An 18,575-nucleotide genomic window follows, 5' to 3' on the forward strand; every position below is an offset into this window, starting at 1 on the left:
GGAATTGAAAATTTAACTTTCTGGTTTCGAGTTACAAAATGAGAGAAAAATGTATGGCAATCGTGGGGGAAAAAAAATCATTATTAAAAAAAATTTTTTTTAATTTTTTTTATTTAAATCAAATCTTTCTCCTCGTATAATACAAGTCACGAACTGAAGAAAAAGCATTAGGAATTAGTATTAAATGCTAATTATGCCATTTAAGTGAAAGTATTAGGGTTGAATTTTGAATTATCCCCAATCGTTAACCCATATCAGTCCCAAACAATGTTTGGGGCCGCGGTGGCTCAGTGGTAGAGCGTTCACCTCTGGTGCGTGGGGTCCCGGGTTCGATCCCAGCCTCCGCCAAGTGAACTTTGTGGTGGACAAACACCGAGTGCGTGGGTTTTCTTGGGGTACTCCCGTTTCCTCCCACTTTCTTCATTCCACCATTTCATTCATTTCTCATAATCACCGTCTCCTTTAGCCTAACCGGCATAACCGTAGGACGTAAAACTCTAAGATTTCATTTCATTTTTTCCCAAACAATGTTTCTTAACTCTTTTAAATTATGGCTCTTTTTAAAGGTAAATTAAAGACTTTCAGTCAAGCAGCTACAGCACCATCCCTATTTATCCTAGGATCACGGTACATACATCACTCTCTTTAGAATAGAACAGCTTTTGAAACGGTAACATTCACATTTCCTTATGTCCCTGAAGCGGGAAATTTTGAGAGTAATCGACATTTTTTCTTTTCCTCTGTGTTACCGCACAGATCTCAAAATCAACTGGGAAATACTAAGGGGTGTACTAAATGTGTGTACAAAATTTCAAGCTTCTATCTTGAGTAGTAAGGGTGAGGAAGCTATTTAACAATGAGCTAAGAACATTCTCACAATGACCCAGATGACCCGGATGTAATATAAAAATTTCCTCAGACATCCCTATTTATCCTAGGATCATGATTTGTACATTATTCTCTCCAGAATAAAACAAATTTTCAAACGGTACCCTTCAGATGTCTCCATCATGTATCTGGGGTGGGTAAATCACGAAAAAAGGAATTTTTTGTTAAAAATATCTTTTTTTTTTTTAATTTTTACCTCTGTGGACCCCTCCCCCTGTTTTAAGGCAGAGATCTGAAAAATACTGAGGGGTACACTGAGTAAATGTGCAAAAATTTCAATCTTGTATGTGCAAAACTAAGCCCGCGAAGAATAATATTCTCCATATACCCCAGATTTTCGTATAAAACAGAATCTCAGGTAACAGTTTCCTGAGACATCCCTATTTATCCTAGGAGCATAGTACGTACATCATTTTCTTCAGAATAGAACAGCCTTTCAAGCGGTACCGTCCATATGTCTCCATCTGAGGCGGAAAAATCACGAAAAAAGCTATTTTTGTTAAAAAATCTTTTTTTTTTTTAAAAAAAAAAAAAATTGCCCCGCTGTTTCCACGCAGAGATCTGAAAACATCTGAAAATTTTAAAGGGGTGCACTGAACGAGTGTGCAAAATTTCAGTCTTCTGAATGCAAAATGTAACCTGCCAAATAATAATAATAATACTCATAACAAAAAAAATCTTTTTAAATTTATGACGTCATCACACACTATGCTTCAACGCAGAAATGCGTGAAAGCATGTGTAACGTGTTGTAAAATGCCTCCAGTCTGGAAGAAAACTAAGTAAAAAGCCTTATTAATACTTTTTTAATTGAATAATGAAGATTCTGCCCTATCACCTAAAAATAGTTTATATAATTTAAAAGGTTAAGCATTAAGGAAAAAGTACAGCAACGTTTATCAAAAAGACACTTTTTTCACAAAAGTTACTAATATTTGCCAGGGGCCTAGTTTTAAAAACTCAGAACTAGCTTGCGGCATGAAATACATAAATTTCGCCTAAAGTTGTATAATTAACCAAAAAAAAAAAAAAAAAAAATGGAGAGGGGATAGGACCCCTCTAAATACGCCCTATTATCTGGAAGCAAAGAAACAGACCCGCACAAAAAAGAATTTTCGTCTTAAATGTTGATGGTGATTTCCCCGTTGGAATAATTAACGCTTTTAAAACCCAAACCCAATGTCACGAAAAGAAGAAAGCCGGATTGCTCCTTTACCTGTTCAAACCGGGATTTTCCCTAATCATCCTCTGCATGACGCTTTTTTTCATACTATACTGTACATTTGAATCTCTTTGTATTATGATTATTAACTTCCATAATCGAAATAACAGAACAAAAACGGGATTTTACTTATTTTCACTTGAAATTAATTTATTTTGGAATTCGATTTAAATCAACGATTTTTATTTTAAAAAATCAAGTGATTTAAATCAATCCACCCTGAAAAAAATAAAAAATAAATAAAATGCGAGATTTCAACGTATTTACACGTTTCATGGTCCATATATACTGAAAAAGACATTTCTCGTCCGTTTGTTTGTCTTGTATATTCCTGGGACCATGCTGTTGAACGTATCGAAACCAAATTTTAAACTTAAGGTTTTTTATGTGATTCTCCAGGATGGTTTCATGAATTTTCTTGGTACTCCTAAATATAGTTAGTTAGCTGAAGGGTGAAAATCAGAATTTGCTGTTTTCTCAGACGGTCCTAATGATTATGTTTATATTTCATAAGTCAATTCTTCGATAACATCCCTATCATCTGGTATAAGTTACTTACTATCAATTCCATAAAAATAGGCCCCTGAGTTAGCGGTGCTGCCGTGACGTTCACTCAAAACTTACATTGCATTGTCGTACCTCGTTGGAATGTTCTCTTTTCAATACTTACGACATAAAAATTTTCCTTATAGTGTGTAGTAAGAAAAAAATAGAAATTAATGAAAAAGCTTATTTTATCGTACTTTATTGGTAGATTAATTTTTATAAGACTATATCTCAGAAACGAGATCACGTGAAATAATTTCCTGTGCACGATATGTTGGTGCATCTGTTACCTGTAAGTTGAAAATTTTCTTACTCAACACTTCTTTTTAAAATTGCATATCTCCAGATTTGTAACCAATTTCTTAGAAAGTAAAAAAATGTACAGTAAACGTACCAATTGTTTAAAATTAAGAAAACAAACTGTTTACCTTGTTTGGATTTGCATGTGATGGTCCTCGAAGATTCGTTGCTTTTTGTCAGTTTTTTCACTTACTGCACAAAATACACTTGCACAGAAAAAAATACACTCATAAAGTTTATATGATATGATACAATCTTAGTTGATATGTAATATTGAGTTTACACTTCACAGAAAATCTGTTTTCAGATCTAGAAATCAAAGTACTTCTCTTTAGTGTTGTACATTTCGAAGCACTTTCCCACGCAAAGTCCAACTTCATATATCACACAATAAACGCTAATATTGTATTAAAAACTTCTTTCACCTTTCGGTGCTACACCCTTTGCATCTCTTTTGTCCTACTACTCTATTAGGATTTGCTCATATTGGGGGAGCACTGGATGGGTAATGGCCCCTTGCTAAGCCGGCTGAAGACTGGGATAGTCCCTGTACTTCAATGCCTCCTGAGTGCAGCAGTTTTTCTGCTACTTTCGCATAAAAAGTTGGAAGTGCAATATGTTTTTCTGCTCTCTTCCTGTACAATATGTGTGCATTGACATGCGATAAGTCAAATAGCTTCTTCCACCATTCGACAGACATACTGATGGCTCTAGCGTAGTTTATTTGTAAAAATCGCGTAAAGCTGTCTTCCGTTGTTTTCAATTGAAGTAACATGTTTTCACTTAGAAAACAAAGATTTTGCTTTAGTAATTTTTCTTTTTTCTTTTTTTTTTTTTTTTCTCAATCTGCTGTTTTGCATATTGATTCATTTCTTTTTCTACTATTCCCGGTAGGAGCTCATGTGGTTTGGATTCCACGTTAATCAGTAGGTCCAAGTTTCATATAGCTTCGCTGCTGAACGGGACGTTAATATCAACTCTCTCTCTCTCTCTTTCTCTCTCTCTCTCTCTCTCTCTCTCTATCTATCTATCTATCTATATCTATCTATCTATATATATATATATATATATATATATATATATATACTTTAAAACTTCATCAGCAAAAGTAGCTGAAACGCTTTATGTGGGAAATACTCTGTAGATAGCCCAGCATTTTGATTAATTCCCAGGACACCACTAAACAAGGGTTTTTAATTTTTGGAGGGAATTTTATCGCTCCAAGCTACATCAAAATGTGCCTTCAAATAGGAACGACGCGTTTTTTTCTTTCCCGGCGCAACATCAGGTTCACTTGAAGCAGAGTTATTATCTTGTTCACTTCTGGATACGCCACTGAGCACAGAATAATCAATGTCATTACTATTCATTACTATCTAACTCATAACCGTCTGATTCAGAATCATTCATCAGATCTGCAATTTCATTATCGCTCAAAATTTTGCCACTTCCTTCTGTAATACCGCCGCTCGTCGAAGGAATATATATATATATTTTTCAATAAACAAACACGAGAAGCACTGAGGGAAAATGTACATTCGCCCGTCTCACTCAAAATAACACATATGACGTGAGTGCGTGTGTTTTTGACGATTACGAACATAAGGGAAGTGTTGAAAACGTAATCAGTGTGACATGATTAGACGCAAAACCAGCCCTCGTAACCTACACATTGCATGGTTTTCTTTCGTTGGAAGAAAACAAAGGACCCAGGTTTTTCTGTTACATTCGGCAGGAGAATTCATCGCAGAACAACTTGGGTGAACGCGTGATTGCCAAGGCTAAATTCCTTTTTTCCCTTTATGTTCGTAGGCTGAAAAGTTTGTATACCTGTAGATCTTGAAGTAGAAATGGAGCCATTGTTAATAATTGTCCAGGAAGATAGCAGGAGCTGTGATGAGTCAATAAGTGACGAAAGTGAATGAGTTAAATAGATTAAGAGATGAGTTTTTTAATGTGTTACTTCAAAGTTTTATTTCGATTACATTGCGATACGTACATGCATTATTATTAAGATGTTATGAAAGTATAACGATACTTGTATTTCAGCCTTGTATTTGTAGGGCAGAAGCTATTCAAGAAAAGGAAGTAGCAGTATATGAAAAAAAAGATATGTAGATGTAATTTCTTTGCAATTGATATATACGTTGCTGTTTTGTTATAAGAGATTCATTGTCATAGCAACGAAGAATAAATAAGATATAATTCCGGATCCATCTTATATAAAACTACATGCCCATTTTAAGGAGTGAAGTTATTTTATTTGAGATGTGCCATAATAAAAGGTAATATTTAAAATGCAATGTGTAAAATGTTTTATGTTGATTTTCGTAGGCTTGCTTGTATGAAACTAAAAAGTGAGGACCTTTGAGTAACGATATTCTATATATATATATATATATATATATATATATATATATATATATATTGATGGTTCATCGCCCGTCGTTATAAAAGGTTATGAGATCTTAAATACTTTTTCCTATTACATTCTTATGAAGTAGACTTCGCGCTGCAAGCTTTCCGAAGTCGACAACACAGCACAACACCGTTGCCACACTTTTAGTTACTGTATGCTGTTTCTTCATATAAGCGCGGGGAATTGAAAGGCTGGGTTGCAACATGGCTCTCCGCTTAACGCATAGAATATGTTCGAATAAACATTTAAAGATAAATAAATAAATATACCAACTAAACCCTTTTTGTTAAAAGTTTCAAATATTTGGAACACTAGAGTTCCACATTTTCGAACTGTCTTTTGTACGTTTCTCTACCTACCACGGTAAAGATCAGAGCGTCATACATTTATTTTAATTACACAAAAAGTATCAAGTGATGAGAATTGAACTTTCCACAACTTAATGGATGCACCTACATATCATGCAGAGGAAATTATTTCACGTGATCTCGTTTCCGAGATATTCCTATAAACATTGATTTACATACCAAAAAAGTACTATAAAATACGCACTTTTTAATTAATTTCTATTTTTTTTTTTTTCTCACTACACAGTACAAAGACATTTTTTATGTCTTAAGTATTGAAAAGACAACATTCCATCAATTTCAACGAGGTGCGACAATGCAGTATAACTTTTGAGTGAACGTCACGGCAGCACCGCTAAGTCAGGGACCTATGTTTATGAAATGGATAATAGATTTTGTTCAGGGGGCGATGATGATTCTCCGTCGACATAAGAGTTTCATTTTTTATATCAGTGTTTTACTATACATTTGATCAAGCAATGTGTATCACAGTCAAGAGAGGGGGAATTACAACCTCCCGTCCTGCCCATATGACGCCCCTGGAACATGCGCTTGCAGTTACTGAAACAAACTTAATTATTTAATAATACTCATTTCTTTCAATAGTTTTTAGACCTCTGCGCCCGCATTACAGAGTTTGGGAAACACAAAACCTCTGCTGTAATTGACAATTTCCATAGATTTCACAAGGAGCATTTCAATTCTAAGTAGATGCTTATTAGTTAAATGCGTATGTAAACCAATTGAACGTACTCTCCTAACTGGATCTGAAAAACAATACACATGTACGTCCAGATTACCTGAAAAGTCCTTCGTAATCTACATCGTTTATACTAATTTACCAACGAAAAGTACATTGACCTGCCACTGAATTAGCACACCTACCTAACATGTTAGTACCCTGTCGGCTTTCCTGTGGCCTTAAGAATTGCAGCGTCATGGCGAGGTAATAATACTGCTATGTGTCCTTCACAGCGGCCCGCAGCTGGTCCATTTTCACTGTTAGAGATTGTCTGTTGCGTACAATACTTTCCACAACATTCCCCAAAAGATACAATTGATTCAAATCTGGGCTGCGGAGGGAGAGGCGATACTGTCTGAACTGAAGGTCGGTAGAGTGTTCCTCGAACCGCTGCTGTTGTCTGGGACCTGTGGACTGGGCAGTTGTCGTACTGGAAGATGCCCCTCCCGTTGGCATGTACCATGGTCATAAATGGGCGTACATGGTCTCCCAAGATGTCCACATACCGGTTGGCATTCAGGGATCCTTTTAGGTGAATTGTTGGTCCCAATGGTGCCCAACTGGACACACCCCAGGCCATAATGGACCCCCATCACTTTGCACTGGACCAACTTGACATGCGAGATCCATAATTTTATGCTGTTTTTGCCAGATCTAGACTCCCACATAGACGCGATGCAATCGGAATGGGGACTCATCACTCCGGGTTACCGGTTTCTACTGTTCCATGGTTCAAAACCTGTGCCATACAAGGCGCTTATTCCGATAACGACGTGTGATCGGAGGCACTCGGGTTGGTTGCGGCTGCTGAAGCCAATACGATGCAGGGAATTTAACTGTTCGTGGACCAACACTTCGGATTGAACCCTCATTTAGCTGGGATGTGATTTGCGATAGGGTCTGGCCCCTATTGGTTTGCACGATACGGCTCAGCCGGCTCAGACCACGTTCGTTGATGACATACTTGACTTTCGCACTGTGACCAGTTACCGGATGTCTTCCCTGCATATCCTTGCAACTGTGTGTACGCAAGAACCCCAGTTGATTCTGTCTCCAAAATCGTCCCATTCGTCGAGCACTAACAATTTACCCTCGGTCAAACACGCCTAAGTTCCATGTTTTTTTCCCATTTCGCTTGTTACGACTACTGCGCCTTCCAGCTACAGAGCCTGCCTATTTATACTCTTAGTGGGAGTAATCGGGACAACATACATGTGGGAATGGCAGTACGAAAACTTAAAGCAGTCAGGTATGCCTAATTCTGTGGCACGTCAATGTATATCTGTACTGTAATTTAACCCTTTCAGCCCTTACGGTAACATTTGTGTACATCACATTTGAGTAATTCTGGTACCTTTGTAGTAAGGTTGCAACACTGATTTGTTTTTTCAATAATTTCGTGGAATCTTCGCGGACTTTCCTGTGTTAGAACTGGGTCCGGTGCGAACAGACACCTTTTTAGTGTCTCCTACAGTAGGTCTGCTGTAATGCAGGACCCGGTAGCTGGTAAGTATATGGAATTTCCTTTTTATTTTCGAAATAATTTATCTTCTATTGCGAAATTGATACTGGTTTATTCAAGATAAAGGTACTAAGAGTACTATAAAATAATTTCGTGCTGAAACTGACATCTGTATTTCTTCCCAGAATTTTATAAACATTGAAGTACACTTTTGTGCACATCAGGTTCCAAGTGAAAAATAGAGATTATTTGTTGTTTTTGCTGACGTACACATACGTGAACACCAGGTTTCGAAAACATATGATTATCACTATTTTTTCGCATGAGATTATTTACTTTGGGCTTATATAAATGATATTTCACCGTTGTATCACAAACAACTTCTGTAATCTATGGAAAATCTAAGGGCAGGTTTACACGCAACGACTTATCGCACTTCTTGTCGAAATCGACAAACTCTATCAAGTAAGGCGGAATATTGAAAATGTAAACCTTGTCCTTGGGACATCAAAGTATTTCTTTTGTACGGAGCAAGTGGCCTCGTATACACTTTTCTTATATTTCATAGTAAGACAACTCCTATTGATAGGGAGAATACTGAGAAGTGTGGGATATCAGTCAATAGTATTAGAATTATGCAAGCGCATTCCTATCGGGAGAAAATACAAGCTATATGCAGATAACTACTTCAATTGTATAGACTTGAAAAAGCAATTAGAGGCTAAAAACATATTTTACGCAAGCACTATTCGCAAATATCGTACAAAAGGATGTCCGTTACAAGCGAAAAGGAACCAAGAACGTGGAACCATTGTTGAAGTTGTCAATGGTGACGAATCTGTCGTTATTACTCAGTGGATTGATAATAACGTTGTTAGTGTGGCAACTAACTTTGTGAAGAAAGGTCAGGTAGATAAGGTTGAAAGATGGTGTAAAGTCCAGGAGAATTACATGGAAATTGAATGGCCAGAAGTTGTAAGGTTGTACAATTAAAAAGCATGGACGGTATTGACAAAACAGACTTCTTGATTGAGTTGTATAAAATTTTTACTCGATCAAAATGTGAACACTCGAAGTACTTTTCCACTTTGTAAATATGGCCATTACCAACAGAATATAAGCGTGATGCTTCAAGACAACGTGTCCCACGGAAGAAAGTGTTAAGATTTGCTGTACTTCACGTTTCAAATTGCAGAAGTTCTCGGTACTCCTCGCAAAACGGAAGAAAACGAGGAAGGCCTAGCAGTACCATTCCAACTCCTCCAGAGTATAAGAAGCTAAATCCAGAAATTCAGCGTTGTTCTGATGTGAGATATGACAGAATAGACATTGGTCATTAACGGATGAGAAATCACAAAGATGCAAATTGGAGAACTGTCGTAGGCGTGCTAGAGAGAGATGTGAAAAATGTAATTTGCAAGCATTTGCTTCAAAAAATTTCATGTGAGATCTAATAATTTCTCAGAAGTGTGAAATATAAACTGTTTTCAACATATATGTTCCATTTGAGCCCATGGTCACAAACACTTATTTTTAATCAAAGTATTATATGTTATTACTTATTTGTAGACACTAGGTAACAACATTATCTAAATCGGATTATAAAGTACCTTTGTAACCTGATGTACACATAAGTGTACGTCTCATATTTCAATAAATATATAGGGTAGCACCAAAATCATACCAGTTATTGATAAAACATCAAAACCATCATAAAAAATTTTCCCAATGTTAGGAAAAAAATCAGGGCTGAAAGGGTTAATGAAATCACTTTTTTCTTCTTTTTTTTAATACTTTAACCTAATTTAAAAATGCTAATTCTCACTTGTAATTTCTTATCTAACTTGATCTGAAGACCAATGTAAATGTCATAAGAAATCACTTGAAAACTACTTCTTAACCGACAAGAGAAATATCTGTACTGTAACCAGTATTCTAAATTGCTCATTGGAGTTTATCATTTGGATGCTTAAGTAAATACAATTTTAGTTTTTAATTATTAATAAGCATCCTGTTAGGTAATTTCACTCGACACAACCTACGCTCTGGATATCATATTATTTCGTGGTGTACTTTAGATTCGTGGATATTTCATTAGAGCAGTATCTAGCTAGTTTTTCGGAATCATTGTTGTGTGTGTATTCATTATTCGTTTTTTACTACATGCTTTTATACTACATTTGTTCGTTGTGTAGTTCTGTTATGTTCTGGGTTATTCATTGTTATTTTGTGAGAGATTGTCATAAACAGCGTGTCATATAAAACACTATTGCTATTTTCGGAAGTTATCTTCTCAGCAATATTAACAAAATCTGCCCCTCATCTTCTTTTTAAAGTACAGTGCACGTATATTTTCATACATTGCAATAGAATCTTTAGAAGAAAGGTCTGTGATAGTCTTTGTTCGTGAACTTAGTTATATATAACCCACCGAGGGGTTCATCAGCAGTTCAAGTTTGGTTTTTTGATTGTTTTTAGGTTATTCCAGTGATTTACATACTAATATAATTGTACTTTGTTAACTTAGTATTATAATTTCCAATTGTAAGCCAGATATTCTCAACATGCATCACTTTGTAGTACTTTTGTGATTCTTAGAGGTCGTAATAAGTGCTGTGCAGATGTCAATAAGTAAAATCATATGCTACATAAAAATCAAATGAGTGAATACGCGAATACTTTATACGCTTCATAATGTATTTATTTCCGTTTACAATATTTTACTGTAATCTTACATTTTTATAAAATCAAATACGAACTTCGAAATCGCTTGTTTGCAAATAAATATTTTCAGTTTTTTTCTAAATTATTCGTATCTTTCAATGGTAGCTTTAAGTGAGTAATATATTTGTCATATCGACTAGGCAGTTCGAATGAATAGATTCTATGTACGAATCTGTGTAATGCAGGATGTGTATGAATTATTGGTCAGTTTTGTACAGCTGTATGTTCTGATACTGAAGAGAGAAAAGTCTGATACGGATAATTTGAAAGAGTGAAGTTTATAGTTCATGTTAAGTTTCCAATGAACTCAAAGATATTTAGTGTGCGCCGTACGTACTACTTTACAGATGTTCAATCGTACTCCCATTCTTTTCTTTCCAAATCTGCTCCAGCATGTCTTAAATAACATTGATGGAATGCGGTCTGATCCGCCTTTCTAATTCTGGCAATGTGTGCAATAGTAGAGGGGCGTAAACATCGTTCTTTAAGAGCGAGGATGATGTATCTGTCAAAATGGGAGGAAAATATTACCCAAGAGACCGTCGAAAAAGTGTGAACTTTCTCCGAACCCCAGTAGTTCTTTGCGGCGAGTCAGTTGCGAATTGAAGTATCTAGAGTTCACAGTAAGGAAAGTACTATAGAAACACACAGTAGTATTACAGTTGTACTAGTTGCAACTAATAAAAAAGTAAAAATCTGATAATTCAACCGAGTCTGGTGTTTTGTGATAACTTGTTAGTTTTACTTTTGAAGATGATGGTTTGACGGAACAAATTTGTATGGTAATACGTGGGGTGTACCTTGAATGTGTTTTGAGGTAGTTAAAAGCTTCACAAAGATAAATACCACGATCTTCATTCTTTCAAGTGGTATGTATTTTACATTTATCTCTGCAGTATTGGTGACCGTAAAATGTACGAAATCGATCAATAATTTATGAACACCGTGTATTTTGTGTATGTGTATATTCCATTAAGAGAATTGTTGGATTTTGGTAGAGACTGTCCATTGTATTCTGTTCTGATTTAAGGTAATAGTAAATGTTCTTACACGATCGTCAATAAGATAAACCTGATTATTTCCTTTGATAGTTTTTTATCGTAATTATTATCATTTTTTAATTCTCTTAATTCTGTTGTTTTATCATTTTTCTTTATTGAGCATTTAGTTTAGAAGTTCTTACGTTACCAGTTTTTCCATTACTTACGATATTTCATTTTACGTGTTTATATGTGGCTAACTGTAAAATTATAGGGTTCTTTTTTCCTTATTGCATTTTGCTGAATCTTCTATTCGAGGGAGAAATGTATACATATATTACGGATACGTTAAATAGATTTATGGAGAATTTAAAATATTTTCATGTTTTAGATATTTCTTAATTGTTGTCTTTTACTTCGATACAAGTCGTAATTGGATTTGATAATTCTTCGAACGATGCACGCTGATCGTCTTTCTTTATTCCAAGGTGTAGTTATGTTTCGATATAAATCGTACTGGTATTTGATAATCCTTCAAAAGTTGCACGTTGATTGTTTTTCGGTATTCCAATGTCTTTGATTAGTTTGCTAAGGGCAGACGTGTGGTTAGGTTTGGGATCAATTTGAAACCAGATTTTTATTTTAAATTGTTAATGATCGATTGTATTAGATATTCCACATATTCTGTCTAAGGATCGGACTAAAACTTAACATGTGACAGGGGAACAAATAGTTATAATATCGGTGACATAGTTTGTTGTACGGCAATGTAACGGTTCATATACGAGAAATAATCTTGGATCTCACTCACTGACAGATTATGGAATAACAGAATGTTGATAAAAGAAATCAAATTGACTTTATACTTGATGTTACTTAAGATTATTTTTTTTAAGTGAACATCAGGTTTTGCAACGTTAAAACAAACTACATTTAATGCTTTGGGTTTGATTGTCCTTTTCTCCATGCCAGCTACCTTAACTGTAGCACGTCATGTAGCCATTTGGAATGTTCTTCTTAAGTATATGTCCTGAATGTTAGTGAATAATTACGTGTTTATGTGTATTCGGAGGCCCTATGTTTGTGTGTCAGAGATTTATTATTGTATGCAGTAAATCATAAAATCAGCTTCCGTACAAAATTTCGGTGCAATTATATGCACAATGGTATTGATGTAGATTATTGTCTTCGACAAAGTGCTAGTCGTGCTGCTGATACACTAATATGAATGTTTGTTTTGTGTTCTCCTATTGAGAGTTATTAAAGTATACCAGCTCGCATATGTAATTCTTTAATATGTTAACGAGTGATTTTTTTTAAAACCCGTATGCAACAGAGCACATTATTTTTTAAAAGTAATAAATCACTATTTGATGAAATACTGAAGGTACATGTACGATAAGTTAGGGTCCAGCAACATCAGCATCTTTTAGTTGCGCTGTTATCTTTTATTTCAGAGACAGCTCTCATGTGCATCATAATAGGCAAAGACCACATCAAATAAGGCTTATTGACACCAGGCTGAACTAGAGAGAAAATTAAACATTAAATATCTTTGTCCAGGGTAAACATGCTAAATATTCCTTTCAGCTTTCCTGTTGTGGATCTTTCTTGGAAGGATATCGTTGGCTGTTCTAGAAAGTGACATCATATTAAACGTACTCTTCCTCTACGTGTACCAGCTGCCTGCCTAATCTCCTTCACTAGACCTAGTGTAGTAATTGAGTGCAACATCTGTACTTTCTTGTCATAAGATGTGAGAGATATGCATGAATAGAAAGTGAGAATGGAATTCGTTTTCATAGGTGCATTTTCTTTTGTTTTGTTAAAGTGAATAATTATAGCTTGTATTACTGCTGCTGTGCTATATTCGGAAGAGCCTAAATTTAGAAACTAATACGATTAACTTGTATATCTACTTAGTGTCAAGAGAGAGAGAGAGAGAGAGAGAGAGAGAGAGAGAAAGTATTAAGTTCTAAATACGATATCGTGGGTTAACCTCTGAAATGTATTTGACTTATCATTATTCTATAATAATTTTGTGGAATTAATAAACAGTAATAGTATATTTTACAAAATTGCGGTATAGACTATTTTCACGAACTACCGAATTCATCTCGCCATATTTCAGTAGTTGACGATGTGGTACGAGGTTATCTTTCCACACACAATAATTTTTAGTGATTTTATGTGGGTTATTGTAAGAATTAGTTGACTTCGAAAGAACCAAGAGGAAATTTAAAATATTATGGTGTTTCTCATACCACTTACATAGTCTTACATGTACCTCGCATCTCTGCAATTAGGTTAAAAGAGATTCTAAATACAAAATATATTGAAAGAATTGACAGAATGAAGGTAATGGGAGGAACCTAGTGTGTTCACGGACATGGTGTTCTCAACTTCAAGTTATGTAGGCTGGATCTAAACTAGGCACTGTTAGCACCAGAAATAAGTACTTCTCAAATGAGCCACGTACTCTTAATTTTAAGGCTTGATCCTAATTCTTATTCAGTCCTAGTTTCATTTTTTGTGGGATGTGCCTGTAACATGAGAAAAATGTAAAATTTGGTGGTTAAGTACTTTCCTATAAAAAAGGTGTAAACAAATCAGATTTATTAACAATAAACCCACCAATGCATTCCTTATGCTACTCCAGTCAGATTTATTATTATCCACCTTCCTCAGTTATTTACATAGTCAATGCGTAGCTAATTTCTGTAATGTTACGATGAAATTTCTGTTCTCTCATTTGTGTGAATCACATCAAAGTAGTGAATACACGAAACAAATAGGGCGTTATATATTCGATGACAATATCATTTACATTTTAAATACGTTTTAGTTAAATCGTCATAATTCAGCAATTTTCCTTTTCTTTACATAGAATTGTTGTATGTCATTCCTAGAAAGGGTGTGATGCTCCATGTAACTTAATGCGCGCACTTTCATAAAGCAAAATGAAATTTAGATAAATATATACAGTGTAATATGATCATACGAGAGAAATTGACGTAAGAGTTTAAGCATATTTCCAGGTGCTAAAGTAAAAATTTAAAAGCTTTTATTACAGACGTTCGTGTGGAATTCTCGTATTCATTAGAGTACAGTGGTTGCAGTGGATAATGGTACTGTATTGCATCTTATTCATGTTCGGCGTTGAGTTATAATTTTCTTTAGGGCTTATTGCGAGAGGTTAAATTAATAGTCTGAGCAGCTTGTCGTACTTGAAAGAGCGTGTTTTAAAATCCTATATGTTTGGAAATAGTCATTAAAATTAATGATTAAAAATGTTCTCACTCGTTTACTACAACGAGTTCTCAGTTAATTTTTACTATGCTGAGCTCAGACACATTTGAATAATATGATTTAATATTTGCAAGTATATTTGGAAACGAAATGTTGCATCATGTGAATAATCTATGAGGCTTTCCATTCTTACTTTCTTAATTAAATCTGCTGTAGTTTTGATGGGTTTTTAATATGTCACAAGTGTTATATGGCACTGATCCTTGGCTCTGACCTTTGGCAGAAAAATCAGAATTCCATTTGATGTGAAGAACACATACTGATAGGCTTTATGTAAGTTAACAGTTCAAAGAATTAACTTCAATGTCTCGCTGACTGTGGAATTTTGTGGATAGGACTTTTTTGTTTTTTTGGGTTATTTATTATTATCACTGTTAAAAAGAACTAAATCTACAATATTATCTTTCTAGTGCAAAGTTACTTAGACATATATTATATATTATATTTACTCATGTTAGTGGTTGATTGAAAGATTGCATGCCTTACATGTGACGTTACCTACATATTATGTCCTACCCCATGTTTTTTAAGTATGCGACCAGAATAAGTTTGAATATCAAGGGTATGTCATAAGTCAGAAGCGAAAGGCAGTTCTGGTTCTTCTGCCTGTTACGAAGTTTTATTATTAGGCTATGTAGTTTAACTAACTTTTTTTTTTTTTTTTTTTTTTTTTTGCACAATAGTATTTGAATTTGTACTTGTACATATATATTGTTATGAATTAATGTATTATGCATCACATTTTTTTAATTTAATTATTGCTTTTATACGCATGTGAAGATTCTTTTTTTATTTTTTCCTCAATTTCAGTTAGTGCATGGTAGACTATTTTGAGTGTAGATAAATTAACCGAAAGCATGTGTTTAACGTAGAAATATTTATATTTATAAACTTTGCTCGCAGTTAGGCTTTGCTAAGTTGCATGAAATTTCGTACAATTTATTTGTCATACTAGAATTGTAGTACTTAAACCACAATATGTAATTTGCATGGAATGATATTGTTGGTAGTTCATAGATGCATCACATTTTTCTGGTATTTTGTTTACAATTTGGTACATATAGTGTAGATAAATTGTTTGGCTTTGGCTGTGGCTGATAATGTCTTAATTATTATTATTTTGATCATAAATATATATTTAACTTTTACTAGCAATACTGCACTCCACCATATCTAGAACGAAGAGTGGATATTTTTTATATAGTTTGATTGTGCTTGTTCAGTCTGGTGCATTGGAGATTTGGGATTATTTTTATTATCATTCCTTTTTCTTGTCTTGTTGCTTTTATTATGGTCATTGCACTTGCGCTTTTACGCAAAGCCAGATTTCTAGAGTAGAATTGAGTGGAAGGGTGACTTACGTTAACATGTTCGTTGTTGGTGGGGAAAAAAAAGGCTGTGGGGAAATTTTGTTTCGTCAGAATTGTTCCATTCCTTTGTTTCAAATAAATATATTGACGTAATCCAAAAAAAGAAAACAATGAAAAATGTAAACGAACCTCTCAAAATTTGATTATTTAAGACTGCCAAAAACCACAAGAATAAAAGTTCATAACTAATATTTAAAAACAATTTAATTGGAAACAACGTATATATTTTCTTTTCCATTTATTTTTGATACAGTTTTGGGCGGCAGTTTTATTTTAATTCGAAATCCAAAATCTTATCGTCTCTTTGAAATTATTCCGGAAGCATTTGACTTATTTTGGTTTGTTTTCTAAATTCTTTCAGTAGTAGCAGAATCAGACATTTCAAATGGCCTGCTTGGCTCTTTTCCAACAGGCATGTGCCTGCTTGCTTTGCCTTTGTTAGACTTCTTGTTTATCACCCCCAAAGCTTTTTTTTTGCTTGAAATTTTTTCGTCGTCGTTAAATGAAACAAAGAGAACATACTAGGATCGATAGTGCGTAACTTATTTTCATTTTCTTCATGTGAAAGCATCTCGTTGTTTTGCAGCTTACCCTGGTGCAGCCCAGCCTCCAGCAGGTTTTGTACCAACAGCTCCACCTACAGCGTATGGAGGTAAGGATCTTATTTTGCTTTAAATATACCATATGTAGTGAATATCTATCTATCTATCTATCTATCTATCTATCTATCTATCTATCTATCTATATATATATATATATATATATATATATATATATATATATATATATATATATATATAGATTTATTTATTTCTCGAGACCACTACTCACAGACATTGCATTTATTGTTTTAATTATTCACATAGCACTCGGACAATTTCCGTTCAAATGCAGTTTTTTAAGAGGGAGGAAATAAATAATAATCGGGTTGGTGAGGAGATTGATACCCTATCATACACACAGTGACCTAGCTATGAATGGATTAATGTCTCAACGTTTTAAGTGAGCTTGCTATCTATGGTAAAATAAGGTTGCAAAGAGAAACCAGTATTTTATTCTTCAGTCTTTATCATACTAGAATTTCTGTTGCTTTCCCTTCTAAACAAGCACTTACCCACCCAGTCGAAGGGAATAGTAAAGCTCCCGAAATATAGATGTGTGAAATTGTAAGTCATTAACGGGGGTTCTCGAAAAATGGCAAGTAAAAATTACTTACCCTAGAAATATTATTGGGGAGGAGTACATTTTTTGCAAGTTTTTTTTTTAAGCTCCCAGCATAATACACTGTTTAGAGGGACAAGTATGAGTTTCGACTTAGTAATAGCTCTATAATGCATTGAGAAACGTTCTAGAACCCGACCATGAAAGTCGGTAACTATTTTTTTCTTCGTGACTGGTAACCTATGTGAGAGGAGCTTCTAGACTATCCGATCTCAAATGAAAACACCTACCCGAGTCGTAAACACACACGTACAAGAATAAACGTGCTGTATTGATATAATCATTTTTGACGAGACCTGCAAGAAAAGTTCCATAGAGTACCGCGTTAGTTTGTTGCTTGTGAGAGAAGATTACCCATTGAAGATATAATATAAAAGATTCAGGTACCACAAAGGACTGCTTTGTAAAATAGAGCAGTTTGTGTACATGATTTCAAATAATTTGATTAAGCAGTAAGATAACAGAAATAAGAGAAAGAACGCAATGACATGTTTTATGAAGAAATGGGTGTAGTTGTTGATCAGCCGAAGCAAGGAGGGGAAGCCGTAATTATGGCAACACTAGAACATTTTTCGATTATCCAAAGAAAGTGGCAGAAGTTAAGAGTCTTGATGCTAAACTTACTACAAATTTTTCAGTCATTTTGGGTACCTTGTCAAAATGCCATTATAATTAACACTGCTAATTAGACATAGTTACTGTTTGGACACAGCTAATTTATTCATTGAGTTGTATGTGTAGTGAAAGGTAAGTGCGTCTGTTTGTACATGGCACTGATTCGATCAGTGCCACTGCCAAGAGGACAGTTGTCTGAAGATAGCTTGGGAGGCTAGTCACAAGGGATATGAAGAAGATTCTTTTCCATTTCAGAAAAAAAACTTCTAGATTGAATACAGATAGACCTCTGACTGATATACCACATAAGATAATATCCGATTCGGTTATTTCTGCCCATAGGAAAGAACCTAGGAAAACCAGAAAACCTTTTTCACAGAATTGATTGATATGCTTGACATTCTAAAATTACTACGGACCCCAGTGATGAC

At 34.7% G+C, this 18,575-nt stretch overlaps 1 protein-coding gene across 2 annotated transcripts in view; it reads left to right on the forward strand.

Annotated features, from left to right (window-relative positions):
• LOC145668470 (DAZ-associated protein 2) overlaps window positions 1-18,575 on the forward strand; it is a 48,117-nt gene that overhangs the window by 14,099 nt on the left and 15,443 nt on the right. For both annotated transcript variants that reach the window (XM_081736387.1, XM_081736388.1), the window contains exon 2: window positions 16,895-16,960. In XM_081736387.1, coding sequence (XP_081592513.1) covers window positions 16,895-16,960 — 66 coding nt within the window. The remainder of the gene's footprint in view (window positions 1-16,894; window positions 16,961-18,575) is intronic.

The sequence above is a fragment of the Thermobia domestica genome, chromosome 13, assembly GCF_964235325.1.
Source record: "Thermobia domestica chromosome 13, izTheDome1.hap1.1, whole genome shotgun sequence".
Classification (NCBI taxonomy): domain Eukaryota; kingdom Metazoa; phylum Arthropoda; class Insecta; order Zygentoma; family Lepismatidae; genus Thermobia; species Thermobia domestica.